The sequence below is a fragment of the Apus apus genome, chromosome 1, assembly GCF_020740795.1.
Source record: "Apus apus isolate bApuApu2 chromosome 1, bApuApu2.pri.cur, whole genome shotgun sequence".
Taxonomy (NCBI): Eukaryota; Metazoa; Chordata; class Aves; order Apodiformes; family Apodidae; genus Apus; species Apus apus.
In genome coordinates, this window is record NC_067282.1 from 71,456,063 (window position 1) to 71,471,669 (window position 15,607).

The following is a 15,607-nucleotide window of genomic DNA, read 5'->3' on the forward strand; positions in this document are numbered from 1 at the left end:
TAAGAAATAAAGTATCTAGCCATAAGGGTTTGTGGTAAATGTTCCTTTAATTTTTATTATCATTCTTTTACTTCTGTTCACTCATCTATTTCAGTATTAAGTTGAAGAAAATTGCTCTGAAACACTTTGGCAGCTTTAGGGACAACCTGAAAATGTTTGGGATGTAAATCAGCTAATTTTTCAGGCATTTCACGGAAAAAAAATAAAGTTGTATTTAAATTCAGTCTTGAGCTACAGAGGGCTTAAAAAATAACTGGTGACCACAGCGAAAATAATCCATATTGACTTGACCATTGCAGAATTCAAGACCAAGATACTCAGAAATACCTGCATGATGAAATGCTACTCCCCATGGCAAAGTACGTTGGAGCACAGAGTCCAGGCCTGAGACAGAACGCTTTAGCTGATCCATGACCTCATCTATCCCTTCCCTGTCCACAACAACTGGGGCAAGGGCTGGGTTTTTTGAAGAACCTCGAGAGAGAAAACATTTTTATATTTTCTACTAAAATTAGTTTTCATTAAAGGCACTACATACTGCAGTCTTCTATTAACTACTTTTCTCTTACTCTCTGCCTGTTGCAAACTGTAGAATTCCCTGGCAATGATGTCTGCCAGCTTCTCACACCAGTTCTTGGATGGACAGAAAAGCAGGACTGAATGGCCATCACAAACAGTCTCATAACACAGGCTCACAACATGGTCTTCATCTCCCTGAATTGAGACAAAATATTTTCAATGCACTCTCATGCTGAATGAGGTTTGTAAATGCTGTCAGGAATCTTCAAGTCAGAAAGAGGAGCAAAGAAAGAAGATGGAGAACTTTTATCTTAGTTTCTGTCCTGCTTTAGGAAGTTCAAGCACTAGTATGACCACATTGCTGAGGACAGCCCTACCCATGAAGAAATCTAAGGTTTTATGGCTTGCTTTCATAAATCTGTTTCTGAATGAAGGCCACACAGTGCAGAAAAAAAATCACTGCAGCCTCCATGTCGTGGCTAACAGCAGTGGGGAAGAAACAGGAAGAGTCCCCAGGGAAAACATCCCTCTAGAGAACTAAGGAAGACAGTTCAAATATCTGAACTAAACTATACAGGATATCTGAACAAAAAGCATGAGATGCAGTAGTCAAGTCAGGGCATCCCCAATAAGACGCACCCAGCAAGCACTGCTTACCAAAGACCACAAGTATTTAGAGCACAGTGCAAGGTTTTTATGAATACTTATGGAGATGTGCGTGCAAAACTCTACTGTTTACATCTTGCCTTTTTGGTTTTAAAATCCTAAGAGAGTTCCTGCAATGGATTTGTTTCGCTTGGCTAAGCCAGATTCTCTTCCAGCAAGCATGCCAAAGGAGGAAGAGAAAAAAGGTAGGCATACAGCAAGAAGTAAAAAGCACTAAAATGCAAATGAAAACAGGAGAACAACAGCAGGAACTGCATATACACGTCAAAAGCTCGGTAAGGATTCAGCCAAATTCAGCAATAGTGGTGAGGTCACCATATTCCCTTCCCTAGTCCAGTTTGTGGCACAGAAGTCTGAAGGTCCAGTGATAGTTCAAGGCCAAGAGGATCACCTGGTCTTACAAAATAAGCCAACTCCCATAAACTGTTGAGTCATGAGCCTAGTTTAGTTCTTTCTCTCACTTTTTTTAGTACCTATCCAAAGCAACTCCTTCCAAAAAATACCCAGAAAAGAAGATGCAACAACACATTCTCAATATGACCACATAAAAGCAAACTTCTGTATATTATTGTCACAAACATTTATTTTGTTTCTAGGACCCTTGTTCTTTGCTGTGCCACCATGCTACTAATAACAATGCTTGTGCACCAGGAGAACTGTGTGCAAAATATTCCAAAATACTGCTGGCCTTCAGCCCATATTGTCCAGCTACTACACTAGTATTATACAGAGCAGTTGGAAGGACTGGGGACATAACTGACCCTTCAGAGACTCCACAGAAAAGGAACCTACAAGTAGGAAGTACAAATTTCCCCTTTCTACCCATTTGGTTCTTCCAAATCATTACAGTACATTACTTTAAACTTCATATCCTTTCCAAGTGCACAAAAGGACTAAATCCTGAAAACGGATTCAGAAGAATCAGGATGGACATCTGCCTTCTAATTACTGACAAAATCAGATTGTTTCACAGTTTAACACAGGCAGGTTCAATACCATATTTTAACGCAATTGTATTCTCCCAATGGTTAATGCAAATTCCTTGGCCTAACTGGGGAATATTCACCTTCATTTATCAAAGTGAAGTAGATTTTGGGACACAAAATAGGGTGATGGGTAAACAGAGAATCAAACCCTTTATACCTGTCAAGTGCTCAGAAACAAGATAACTGCAAAGTCAATGTCATCTTCAATTCAGATTTGTCACCGTCTGACTCAGGTCCGACAACAATTGAAGAAACTTCAAGAACTTTCTGAATGTCAGTGTGTTCTGTTTTGATTTTTTGTATAAATCAGTGGAAGACAAAAAAGCCCAGTTTTGTTCTCAGTTTTACCATACAATCTAAGACGTAAACAATGAAATCAGGAATGCCATCTATTAAAAAACAATAAGAACATACCAGTAGCTGTCTCTTTAACTTTAGCTGTACAAAAGGTGTTAACCCAAAGCCACTGCTCAGAGTTTCATTACCTTCAGCTGAAGCTTGGGCTGGAATTCTCGCACTAAATTCATGGAGGAGTCATAAATGTTGCTGCCAATTTTCACCCACTCTTTGAGGGGCACAGGTCGAAAATCTGTACAGTATAGCTCTGCATCTAACCAGGAGGCTAGGAGTCCCAGGTTAGGCAGGGTAGCACTCATGCCTACTATCTGTATCCCACCAAAACCAGGACTGGTCATCTTCATCTGTCTGGAGGTGGTTGAAAGAAAATGAACATTAGTGTCAACACAGGCTGCTGTTCTGCAAATCAGGATTCAGAAAAACTAACTTAATCTACTTCCTCCCAAGGCACAAAGGTATTTTTTTCAACTTCTTGAAAAAAAACAACAAACAAGCCATACTCTACTCTTAGCAAGCACAATGTCAGGTTATGCACTGATAACACGACAATTCAACTTTTCATCATTTTGAGCCTACACTTTAAGCTTCTTTAGGTCCATAAACTGACTGCATATTTGGAGAAACTGAAAACAAACAAACAAATAAATAGATAAGCTATTTCCTTGCCATTAACAAACATATAATAGGAAGGCTCCAGTCTTTGTTGTAGTCCTTCTAAGCTTAAATGCCTCAATTAAAACACTTCAATTTGTTTCAATTTCAGGATAAATACTACTAGACTAAGGTCTCCCTAGAGCTGGGAACCAAAGCCCTTAGTTCAGCAAAGAAGAAAGCAGTTTCAGTTCTCAAAGTGCTGAATAGCAGATTCCTCTAAAGGCAGCGAGAAGTAATGGACTCTTAACAGACCTGAAAACACAAACTATAAATTTAGATATCCAAATGTATATTTTACCTCAGGCTTTAACACCCACACAATAGGGGTTTTTTTTATGGTCCTAAGCCTACATTTAAAAACTACTCATTTGCATTGCACTGAGCCACAGACTGAGACTTTATAAAATAAAAAGCTGTGACAAAGCAACATGAGAGCAGAACAGCCTGAACCTTCTTAGAAGATCTTGGTACTCCTGGCAAAGACAAAACAGAGGAAACAAAACTATCCAGAAGCTAGACTAAAAAAGGCCATTCACTAACGCAACAGAAATAAGGACAATGTGGAGAGACAGATTCTTTCTTATCCAAGTTCTTCAAACATTAGCTACTACAGCTCTTCCATCTAGGTTGCAGATTTTCCCCCCTAAAGCAACTTCTGACCTTCAAGGATTAAAAAAGCTCCAGCTCCACAACACACCCTAACCGGGGAGGAGAAAAATTGCTGCAGAATTTTGGCTGGTTCTGCAAAAATTACACAGAGAAGCAAGGGCACCCACACTGGCAATAGCCATCAAGGAACATTCTCCTGGTGCAAGGACTGTCTTATACTTCAGTGGGACATTCAGCTGATCACTTAAAAAGCTCTTAAAAGTACTAGTCATTCTGATAATTGATTGGGCTGGACACTGTTTAAAGAATTTGGATGAAGGGAGTTTCATTAAGTCACAGAAAAAAACCACACCACAAACTTGGGAGAACATTTGAGAATAAAATGTGGTCTTCAACTCCAGGAATCTCAAGTGGATACTAAAACAAAAAACAGTAGCCACCTCCTTTGTGTCCATAAGCAGTACAATGGACCACTGTCACCTTGACCATGACAAAGAAATTGAGAATCTAGGTGCTAGCACCTATATTATGAAGTACTGTGTCTTCTCAGGAACTTTCCTTGATGCATCTGTTCCTTTTTCCCTGACAAATGTTTTCTCCTTCCTTTAATGCAAGGAAGGAAAGCAAAGAGCAGACCTGCACCTGTGCTGCAGCTACAATATAAGCCAAGGTAAAAGGAGTGGCAAAGCCACTCCAGATGCTCTGAAGTGTACTGGCTTCCAGGAACTATGGGGAGCATAAAAGAAAAAGTCAGAAGTGATCAGATTCAGAACACTGCTGGATCCTGGAAATCAGGATGAAAAATACTGACTAAAATTTCCAGTGCAGAGTCGCTGTAGAAATGGCAGTACCCCCAAAACTAAATATGTAGTCTGTGCTTAGCCCAGCACTGTTACAACTCAAAAGACAGGAAGCAGCAGAAAAAAAACTGGCAATATTTAGCTTTTGGTGCTAAGGGAACAGTTGATTTTGACTCTTCTCGCAGCACAACCAATAAAGATTAAGAAAATCAATACACCATCTCCTCCATTTACCTTTGTCTGTGTTCAAGCACTACGGAGCTGCTGGATCTAAATACTGAATTATTAAATGCCTTTAAAGCTCTTTTGAAGCATTTAACTTGTTCTCTGGTGTCCAATCAGTTGTGCTACAGGCAAGAAACCATGCAACCACTAGTCTATGGCATGTTATAAGTAAAACCACAGTACACTGTGAGCAGTGCTAACTAAGCAGACTACTGGCACACCCTCTTAAGTTTTCTGATCAATTCACATGTTAACAGCACGCCCAGGCTTCCACAATACCTGGGTGTTTCAGTAGGATAAATAACCTACTCCACAAAACACTGAAAAATTAAGCAGGGTAAGTCTGCTAGCAAAACTGTTAGAAGAAATCCAAAGTTTTAAAAAAATAAATAGGCTAAAAAAAGTAAGTGAAATCTTCAGCCTTAGTTTCCCGAGAGAATGAATCCCATGCTAGCACTCAGATTTAAACCATGAGGAAAACAGGCTTTGACTACAATGGCAGGCCCCTGAAAGACGGTATGATGAGACCTTGATAACCAAAATAGTCTAAGTCATCACTCTTATAAAAATCCTGGAGCTAACCCAAATTTCCAACAACCCAGAGAAAAAAAAATTTAGATCCATCTGTAATTTAGCATTAAAAGACAAACATCCTGGGTTACTCACTGGTTTGCAACCTTCTCTGTAACATATCTGACTTTGGTCAGAAGCAGTTCCAGCAGATATCCTCGATGAGAGTCTCCCAGCATGTGCAACTCATCCACAACCACCACTCCTGACAAAGAGAAGCAAGCAGGTTATACCTAACAAAACTCCAAATTAAGAACAAATAGCCTCAATCCTTTCATATCCCACAGGATGAACAGAAATTTGTCTCTCTCAGAAGAATCGGTGACAGAAGGAAGCCGTAGTCATTCTGGTAAATTCCTTCTGTCACCGATTCTTCTGAGAGCAATAAATCACAACCAATGTCATGACATTTCACAGCCCCACATAAGTAGGCTGATTTGTTAGTCTGGACACAATGCCAAACAGCACCGCAGCATCAGTACTGTAATCTCTCTGCAAGTAAAAACCCATAGGCTTCACAGTATCTGGGAAGGAACATTACAGCACCCCAATGAGCTATCAAAAGCTTTGTTGACATCACTGTCTTAGTTAAAAACATCATTCCATACTAATACAGTAATGACAAAAACAAATAAAAAACCTAGATCAGAGGCATAGCCTGCTTCCTGTTATATCTCCCATCACTAACAGAACCTGAAAGAGCTCTACTACTTAGCTTTGGCTTTCTAATGAAAAAAATTCTTACATGACTGCTCTGTTGTCATCCAGCTTCCTGCAAATGATGTTTTAATCTATTATCCACCTCCATTAAATTTGTAAGATATGTACGAATACTGAAAATAATCATGTCTATAAAGCTTTCTGAATATCAGCAACCAGAGGCAGCAGACTTGATTAGGGTCTTCCCTGAGAAGAGCACATAGAGCCACAACAACTCAGCTACCCAATACCTCACAGCTCCAGCACACATCCCGAGTAGCAGTGTATGTACCCCTTCTGGCCAGCTAACAGGATCACAGTGACATAGAAGAGGCTGAAGGAAGGTTAAACCAAAAAAGCAGAGCACAGAAAAATCCAGGCTTCATTAGTTCTGCTGCTGTGGAATTTTTTTTTCCCCTTTGATGCAGCTACGTAATGTCTTCCTGGTACAGCTAAAATAGCAGGAGCTTAAGGACAAATGTGACCTTTTATTATCTGTTTCAATGCTATTTTTCCTTCTCATTTTTTTTCTCTCCTTCCTACGTATGTTCCTTCTCTCCCCGTCTGTTTTCTCCCTTCTCTTTCAAGCCACTGAAGTTAGAAAAGAGTGCTGCACTGTTTCATCAGCCTCTTTTACAAACTCCCACCCATCCAGCTCCTCTCTCTTCCTATACTTCCTCTATCCTGTGCTCACTTGTAAAAAATGGTAATTCATTGGTCACCAAATGCATATTTATTCAGCTACCAGAAAAAGCTTCTTCCTGCTTCCCCATACAACAGTCTGTCTAAATTGTTCCAGCAGCTGAGACAGGACAGTGTAATCAGATATCTACACCAAAGTAAAATCCATACAAGTTATCTTTCCTGAACAAGACAAGCAGCAGCACAATTTTACTTCCTGAAGCAAACCACAGAACAGTAGTGGTACCTACAGGCCAAAGCACAGGGAATGCCCCCATTCATTGTACAGGCCACTTGTTCTAGACACTCTGCTGCTACTCAGTGATAATGCATATTCAAACTCACAATAAAGCTGCATACTGTATGACCCTGGCAGTCTGCAAGCTGACTGTTACATGTGTACACTGCTCTCCTCTATCCAGGCTGTACTCAGAATGCATCCACTGGGACAACACAGCAGGTGCAATGAGGCAACCAGGATCTTACACAAAGCTGTCCTCATCTTAAAATGGAACTGAAGTCACAAAGGACTACAGGTCCCAGCATGCAGTGTGATATTTTCTGCTCAACAACGAGCTCAGGAGTGCAAGTGGGGACAGAATTTTGTCATACTGAATTGCTGCTGAAAATGAGGTTAGCCTCAAACTCCTCTTTCTGTCTGCAAATCAGGTGTAGAAGACTGCTGAAAAAAAACTAATAAAAAGTACCTGATGGGATACCATACATGTTTATGGTAGAGTAACTAAGCTGCTATAAGACCACATCCTGTTTAAAACTAAAAAGTTGTGAATGACAGGCAGGGAGGATTTTTTTTTTTTTTTAAGACAATCCAACTCAATTTTTTTTAATTTCAAGTTTAAATTAAGAAAATAAACAAATATTATAACAGCATATTACAAATCCATTCCCAGTTGACACATTGAGGAAACAGCAGATTCTTCTCTACTCCCCTTCCCTAAAATTTTCTTCAGCGTTAGTGTCAAGAGACTAAACAAGAGGAATATCATCTCATGTGTACCTGGATGTTCAAAACTGACAGACATTATATAAAAACCAGCAACACAAAATTGCTTTTAACTGCTTCATACAACAAAGAGAGCTTTGCCAGGCAGAGGATTTGAGTATCTCTCAACAATTTCCAAAGGACACATGAGCTATCAGCAGGGTGTTGACATCCACAAAAGGAACAGCTCAAGCTTGAGATGGAATCTGGCCAGAATTGCATTCATCTTAGAGAGCACAACAAAATGTAGGGATGGAATGGAGGTACCAACCAAGAGGATTTGGCAAATCTCTAGCTTCTGAAAGATGATGTCATCAAACAATCATTTTTAGTATACTGACTATGTTTCCAAGGCACCCAAGCCAACATAAATACGGATATCATTACCCAAATCTCTGCCTTATGCTGGCAGTACAGCTTGTATGGTATGGTCACCTAGGATCAAACTAACCTTATTTAAAACAAACAAATAATACAGTTAAACTAAGCCATATATTGAAATAAGTAACTGCATGATCACCAGTTCCCTTGCAAGGGAAGGGATGAGGATACACACTCAAGAATCAGGCTGGACTGCAGAAGTCTCAGTTCAAATGAGTTTAAAATGCTGCACAACCAGTCATCCGCTCATCTTCCAGCCCACCGGAAGTCTGAAATGCTTATGGTGATCCAGCCCCTATAGATCCAGGTGTAAATGTGTTATCCCATGACCTCACACTCTGACAAATTCCGCAAGGCTTTATTTCCCTTATTCTTTCTAACGTTTACAAAACTCTCCTGGTATACAATGCTGCAGAAAGTTATGACAGCAGATGCATTTGGAACAGCAGTTTCAGAGGTGGAGATCTCAGAGCAGTTTAACACTCATCTAGTTTTCTAGTTTTTATATTCTTAAAATAGAAAACAGCTGTGTTACAGGCCAGAGTGAAGATGGGAGGGATTACTGTATAAAATACACCTGGGTCGAGCTTTACTGAGCAGGGAAACAAAGAGAAGAGCAAGCTTCTGACTGGACTAGGAAAACATGTCTCTCTCCACGTGCACACTGGGATCGTGGGGCTTTTTCAGGTTTTATATCTCCTTCCAGACACTAAATGAATACTACTATCATCTACTTGGCCATCAGGGCCATGGTGACCCAGAAGTCTATGTTACAAGGATAGAGGGCTTCTGAGTGAACTACAAGAGAGAAAAGAATGTCACAGCCCTCCCAGTCACCATGTCTGCCCAGAGGAGCTCTGTGTATCCATTCCACTTCTCTGTACCCAGATAAGCACCTCCTCTTCCTTGAGCTAAGTGAAAATAAACCATGGATGCCACAATCTCTGTCCAAAACAAATAAACAACATACATTCTTAAATTCTAACATATCCCAGACATCTAATTCAATTTCATCAATTAGAAGACATTTTCCAGCTGTGCAAATCACTGCTTATTGCAGGTAATCACTGTCTATGGGCTGTCACCCATGTCAGACAAACTAAAACCTGCAGCTTCCACCTAGTCACCCCAGCTGCTGAGCTACATAGAGTAGTCCTGATTGACTTCCTCAATTCAAATCAAAAGTGCTCTGGAGGAAGAAAAATTGCTCAGTTTTCCTATATGGCATGTCTGTCATTTACAGAACTGAGCAAATACAAAGTATCCCACAATGTCACATGGACTCAAGAGTATATAATAAACTTCATCCCCACAACAGGCAAGCCTTAGTATTTTACCCAGTGAGTCCATTTTGTTTTCTTCTATTAGTCTATTGATTAGACCATTGGCTTTCTCAATGGTGCAGACAGCAACATCCATGTCAGAAAAACGTCCAGCAGGAGACATGCTTCCCATATAGCCTTCAACTCTCACGTCCACCTCCTGAAACAGGGTCTGTTTTCCAAAGATACAGAACGTCATGTCAGCGTTACAACTCTGAATTTTGACTAATGCCTGCTGCAATCACATAAAATCCTGCATCCTACAGCCACAATTTATTGTACTCATAATGTCAACTAATCAGATTAAAGCCACAGATCATCTTGTTACTGCTACTTCTTTTTTTTTTTTCTTTTCCACTGACATGTTTTTTATTTGCAAAGCAGAAGCCGCACAGTATATGTGGCAGGATAAAGTGTACAAAACTGAGTAAGAGATGAGGACACTGTTTTGTATAAAAACATTTACCATTTAAAAGGTTAGAGAATACACAGTGAAAGTTTATAATGCCAGTAGGTTAGGTACAAAGAAGCTTTGCTCCTGAGAAATCCTGGGCAAAGACAAACACGGGACCATAAACACAAAGATGTCACATCTCCTGCCTAAAAGTTAAACAACAATGACATCTTTTCTTCCACGGTTTATTACTGCAGTGCCAAAGCCTTAGCACATCACACACTGCATTAACAAAAGGTGCAAATGTTTGAACTAGATAGGCAGGATACCATATGATTTCAAGTATGTGCAGCTACAGCCAAACCTTAGGCCTGGAGTAGTAGAACACAGCACTGACAATCCTCCAGCTTTACAAGATTAAAGCAAAAGCAGGACTCCATTATCAGTCACTACAAAGCATTTCCTAGTAATTTGCAAGGTTAAGATACCATCTCAGTTCATACACATCCCAAATGTCTAAAAATGTCAGAAACTATAACAAAAATGCCTGTTGGCTTTGGGCTTTTTTTATTAATTGTTGGTACTCTGACATACTAGATAATGGAAACAATGTTTGACATGAAAGTCTTTTTAAAAAAATTTTATGGAAGACCCCAAGGAAAGCTAAAATATCTTTTTATCCTTTCAGGTAATTTTGACACCTTCCCTTTGTAGTTTTTCAGACACAATCTCTAGATAGAAAATTCCTTTAAAGTTTGTATATTATAAAATCTGTGAATAAATGCAAGTAACAAAGCTTTAAAAGTCAAAGCTGAAATAAATTCCTTAAAATTTTTCCAAGTTTCTGTTTTTGGATAAAACTTATTTTTTTTAGCTTCAACTCAGAACAAGACCAAATTTTAAGTTATCTAGAAATCCTTTCTGAAACAAATCTGCAAAATTTTTTTCCCTCAAATCCATGCAGAAAGTTCTGTTTAAAAAATGTTGCCCAACAACTGCAACCCATACACGTACCCTCCTTGAATGCTGCTTACCTGCAGGTAACTTTTTTTCTCCTTGGCCACAGAGACAAAGGGAAGGATGAGAAGTGCTTTCTTACGAGTCTCCAGGACTCGCTTCAAAATAAGCAGCTCTGCAACAAGAGTCTTTCCAGCACTGGTAGGAGCTGGGGACAAAAAAAAAAAAAAAAAAAAAAAAAAAAAAAAGTTTGTTTGTTTTTTAACTTAATGTTTAAAGAAAGAAAAAAAAAAAACCAGTCAAGGAACAAATATCAGAAAGGCAGCATAAAGCACAGCTGCTGAAGAACCTGGGGCAGGACTCTTCAACCATGCCCCTCTCCCACAGCCACAACCAGATTTGCAGTTAACCCCATAAGGGGTCAAGAAGACTGAAAAGTAATTCTCTTCTAGCCTCTTCCATCGTGCTGTCAAGACTTGTGTTCTCATCTCTGCTCCAGAAGTCCCAGAGGCTCAGAGATAAGCTAGGGTTAAAAAACCTAACCAACAAAAAGCCAAACAAAGCAACGACAGGTTGGACAGGAGACCTCAGCTACCCCCTTACTAACCAGGACCACAACTGTATTTTACTCTTCCTGGTTGGCAAGCAGTGCTGTTGACTGTCTGTCAACCACAGAAAACTGTGGAAGAGATGGTACATAGCAGGGGACAGCCATTACCTATCAGTCAGACTCAAAGTTTTCTGGAACCAATTAAATAAAACTCAAACCCAAGCCTAAGAACATCACCCATCTCTCCTCTAAATTCTCCATCCTCCCAGCGCTGCTCTGGGACCTTCTTCCCATGGACAGTAGACACCCAAGTGGTCATTTCTCACAGATTTCTAGCTCACTACACCTATTTCTTCAGCAACCCACCCCCCATACACTAGGTGAAGAGAAACAATTAAAAGGACTAAATAAAACAGATAGTAAATTAAATTTTCCAAATATTTATACCTATCATACCTGTTATCATTCAGTTCCTGATAGACATAGTCTATAATAAGAGAGAGTCATTAATTGACTCCTTATTATCAGTTTCTAAAGGAACATGAAGACAAAAAATGGGGAAAAAAGTCTCTCCTCACATCTGGAAAGGAGTCTATCAAGCCAGCTCTGAGGTAGAGCAATGGGACAGATCTTAATGGGGTCCTTCCAGAAAAAAGATTGACCTTTTTTATCTGCCGGATCAGCACCTTTCAGCACCAGTATGCTCTTATAAATGGTACTGGGAAAATTAGGGGGGCTTTGTTTTGTCAGGTGTTTACATACCTGAGTAAACCAAGTTCTTCCCTTCCAGAACCTGTCCAAGCATTAGGCATTCTGCTTGCCATTCAAACATCTGTACTACTCCCAGGCGGTGGTATTTCTCCAGAACTGCTTTGGGCAGACCCCAGCTTGCCAGGAGCAACTTGTCTGCTTGGTCTTCTGGAACATTTACCTGCCCTTTGGGAAGAGAAAAATAAAAAATTAAAAGAAGTCAGGGATCACCTTTGAATCTGAAGTCGCTTAGATTATACAACTAAAGGTCAAACTTCTCTACAAGCTCCTGTATTATGAGAAAAGGTAACAAGAAACTATCTTCTCTACATTTTTCAGTATTTCCTATGGCTGTTTCACTGTTCTTCTTATCTTCTGACATAATCGTTTCAGTTTTTCCTCCTAGGATTTTCCACATTCAAATAATTTCTTTACCAAACTCTTGCTCTAATATTTGCTCTTGAGACAGAGCAGCCATTACCAAATACAAACTCAAACGCTTTGAGCACTGATTAATATAACGGCATTGCAATGTATTTGCCACCTCATCCTTATCCAGACTGTTTCCTTTTTAAGTTACTGCTCCAGAGACTTCAGTAATCTTCACAGATTACAGAACTGCCCAGTCTTTTTTCTTGCTTTACAGTTGAATTAAAAAACAACATACACCAAACAAGCAGCTCAAGCTACCCTGCACGATGCAGGTTACTTCAGTTTATCAACACTGATCAGTTTCTTCATCACATTGACAGTTTCTCTAGCTTAAGTAAGTTCCTTGCTGAGTATTTTTTGTCTTTATAACCCTACAAATACTAAACAAGAAGTTGAGCATCATTAAGAGAGAACAGCAGTACACTACGAAGCAGAACAGGCTTCCCAAGGGGAATTTAGAGGAGACCAAATTTGTCCATCCTAAAATGCAACTAACATGGCAGAATAAGGATTCAGAATCACACAAAGGAAAAAAAAAAAACCACCTACATGATGGGATCCCAAGCTTCTTTCCTAATGTTAAAACCAACTAACTACATGTAAAAGACAGAATGGATAAAGGATTACATGATTCTGCTGTTTGAAGAGTATCTGTAAGTTAGCTCTGAACATGAATTTGAAAACTTGTGCCTTAGGGGTTCTTAAAGATCTGTGTACAGAAGTATACCACTGTGGTAACCCTCTTTTACCTACTAGAAAAACACCGAGAGTCAAAATGAGGAAGAAAAGCACTGGGCATTAGATTTCTCTGAAGGAATACCCTTCCAGAACATGAAGCCAGTTAGATACAGGAGTGCTGCTTACTAGCTCATCTGTGAGGAGTTGTTTCATAGAAATATGTACATTGCCTTGCTCAGCTCCATTTGCAGGAGCTGGCAAAATCCTATCCTGCAGAACACAACAAAATCAGGGACAAAATGCAACACGACTGAAGAAGAAGAGGTCAAGAGATGCAGGTGTTTTAAAGACGTACAAAAACTGCAGAAAAGATAGAGCAAAAAGATGTTACATAAACATCTTGATTTGAGATGTTATGTACATCTTGATGCTGTATACATCTTCATTTCTCTCTTGATTCAAGAGTACAGCAAGCTGGTAAAATCTACGTCTAGATGTATCACTTTAAAGAGTCCTGGCTGGCAGCAGCAGCAGCATTTTACATGACATCTTGCCACAAGACGTTTATATAACACAAGATGTTTACATAATATCTTGTGTGTGTGTACAGGCAAGTTGTCTTATTAGAGAAACCTACGACATTTCTCTGCATCTGAAGGTATCAGGGCACCACCAGCAGCACCTGAAGTGACGCCTCTAGGTGCAGCGCATTGCGTCCCCTCCCTGCACTCTCGGATCAGCTCGGTGACACAGGTGAGCCTCGCCTCCCGCACCCCAGGCCCCCGAGCCTACCGACTGCTGTCTTAGGGGAGCACCTAGAGGCCACGCCAAGAACCGCGCCCGCGGGCACACGACAGCGACAGGAGCCCGGCTCCAGAAGCGCGCGCACTTTCTTACCGCCCTCAGCTGAACAGGGAGCAGCCCAGGAAGATCCTTCGACCCCCGTTCCTACCCCCGCTCCCGCCCTCGCTCACCTCAACGCGCCCGGCTGCAGCCGTGACCCCCCGGCGGGAAAGGAAGGAGCGGTTCGTTCCTCAGGCAAAGGCCTCGCGCCCTGCGCCGGGAATCTCGGCTGTTCCCCTCGGCCCTTTCCAGCACCAGCCCGGGCCGGACGCTGCCTCAGCGCCATCTTACCCCAGGGCCCCGGCCGGGCCAGCCCCGCTACCCGCCGCCCAGCACGTCCCGAGCCCCCGCGCTGCCTCCTAGGGCCGCGGGGAGGGGAGGGGAGGGCCGCGCCCTCCCGCACCGCTACCTGCCGAGCTGCTGCCGGCACTCCCGCGCAGGGACAGGTCGAGGCCGGGCGGGGGGCTCAGCACAGGCCGGCAGGGAGCGGCGGGGCCGAGCAGGGCAGCCCTTCCCGCCCCGCTGCCGCGCCCGAACCCCGCTGCCGAGCCCGCCGCGGCGCCGGTAACGGGGAGGCCGCCATCTTCCCGCCGCGCCATTCGAACGCCGCCCGCCCCGCCCCGCCCAGCCCGGCCCCGCGCGGCGGGAGAGGCCGGGCCGGCAGGGAGGGAGGCAGGGAGGGAGGCAGCTCCGGGAACGCCGCCTCCGGGAATGCCGCCTCCGGGAATGCCGCCTCCCTGGGCTCCAGGGGGGCAGGACGGTCCCGCAGCAAAGCGGGTAAGGCACGACCCCCCGTTAATCGCACGGCTTTTAGCTTTCCCAGCGCCACTCCCCTTCGTCAACGCGTTTGCACGAAATGAAAAGCCAGGACAACATTTCAATTCCTAAAGCCGTCATGCAAATCACAGACTACCGTTTGTTTGGTTTTGTGCGGTGGCAATTCACGACACCAGGTGCCGAAGCCTGCTTCAACGAAAGGAGCGTGCCGCAAGCACTCCGGCTTGCCCTGTAAAGCTTCCTCCCCTCCTTGCAGAAAGGCAGGCTGAAATGATGAACCGAGAACCGCACAAAGGATAAACCACCTTGCTGTTTTTAATGGCTCAGCCAGCCGAAATAACCTCTTCGGATTCTAACAGTAGGACTCGTTTTATCTGCCCCAGGTGACACGAGGGGCAGAAGCAGTTCTGTTAAAAATCTGCAGTACTCAAGAAATGCAACTTTGTCCACCACCTACAGAAGTGCTAGGTATGATACACAATGGTTAACAGTAGAGGGAGAAAAATAAGGCTTTTCTAAGTTTCTTTTAATTTCCACTTAAGAAAACATATGGATACTTCTAGAAATATTGACAACGAAGGGTGAACATTCAAAGTGGTCCCAGTAGCACGAACGTACACAGCATTCCCTTCTGTCCATCAGGAGCGCATCCTTTATTTTGGGTAACACATGCACACACACACCACTCTCTCAGAAAAAAAACCTCTCTGTTTTGTAGCTCTCTGCAAAAAAGAAAGATCATGGCTTGGGAGGC

General features: G+C 42.1%; 1 protein-coding gene across 1 annotated transcript in view; it reads right to left on the minus strand.

The window, feature by feature from the left end:
* Nucleotides 1-12,302, minus strand: part of POLQ (DNA polymerase theta) — a 50,590-nt gene extending 38,288 nt beyond the window's left edge. The window contains exons 1-7 of the mRNA XM_051611719.1: nucleotides 12,136-12,302; nucleotides 10,901-11,031; nucleotides 9,488-9,644; nucleotides 5,483-5,591; nucleotides 2,657-2,876; nucleotides 570-714; nucleotides 328-474 (exon numbers count right to left, since the gene is read on the minus strand). Coding sequence (XP_051467679.1) covers nucleotides 328-474; nucleotides 570-714; nucleotides 2,657-2,876; nucleotides 5,483-5,591; nucleotides 9,488-9,644; nucleotides 10,901-11,031; nucleotides 12,136-12,205 — 979 coding nt within the window. The 5' untranslated portion in view covers nucleotides 12,206-12,302. The remainder of the gene's footprint in view (nucleotides 1-327; nucleotides 475-569; nucleotides 715-2,656; nucleotides 2,877-5,482; nucleotides 5,592-9,487; nucleotides 9,645-10,900; nucleotides 11,032-12,135) is intronic.
* Nucleotides 12,303-15,607: the final 3,305 nt, after the last annotated feature.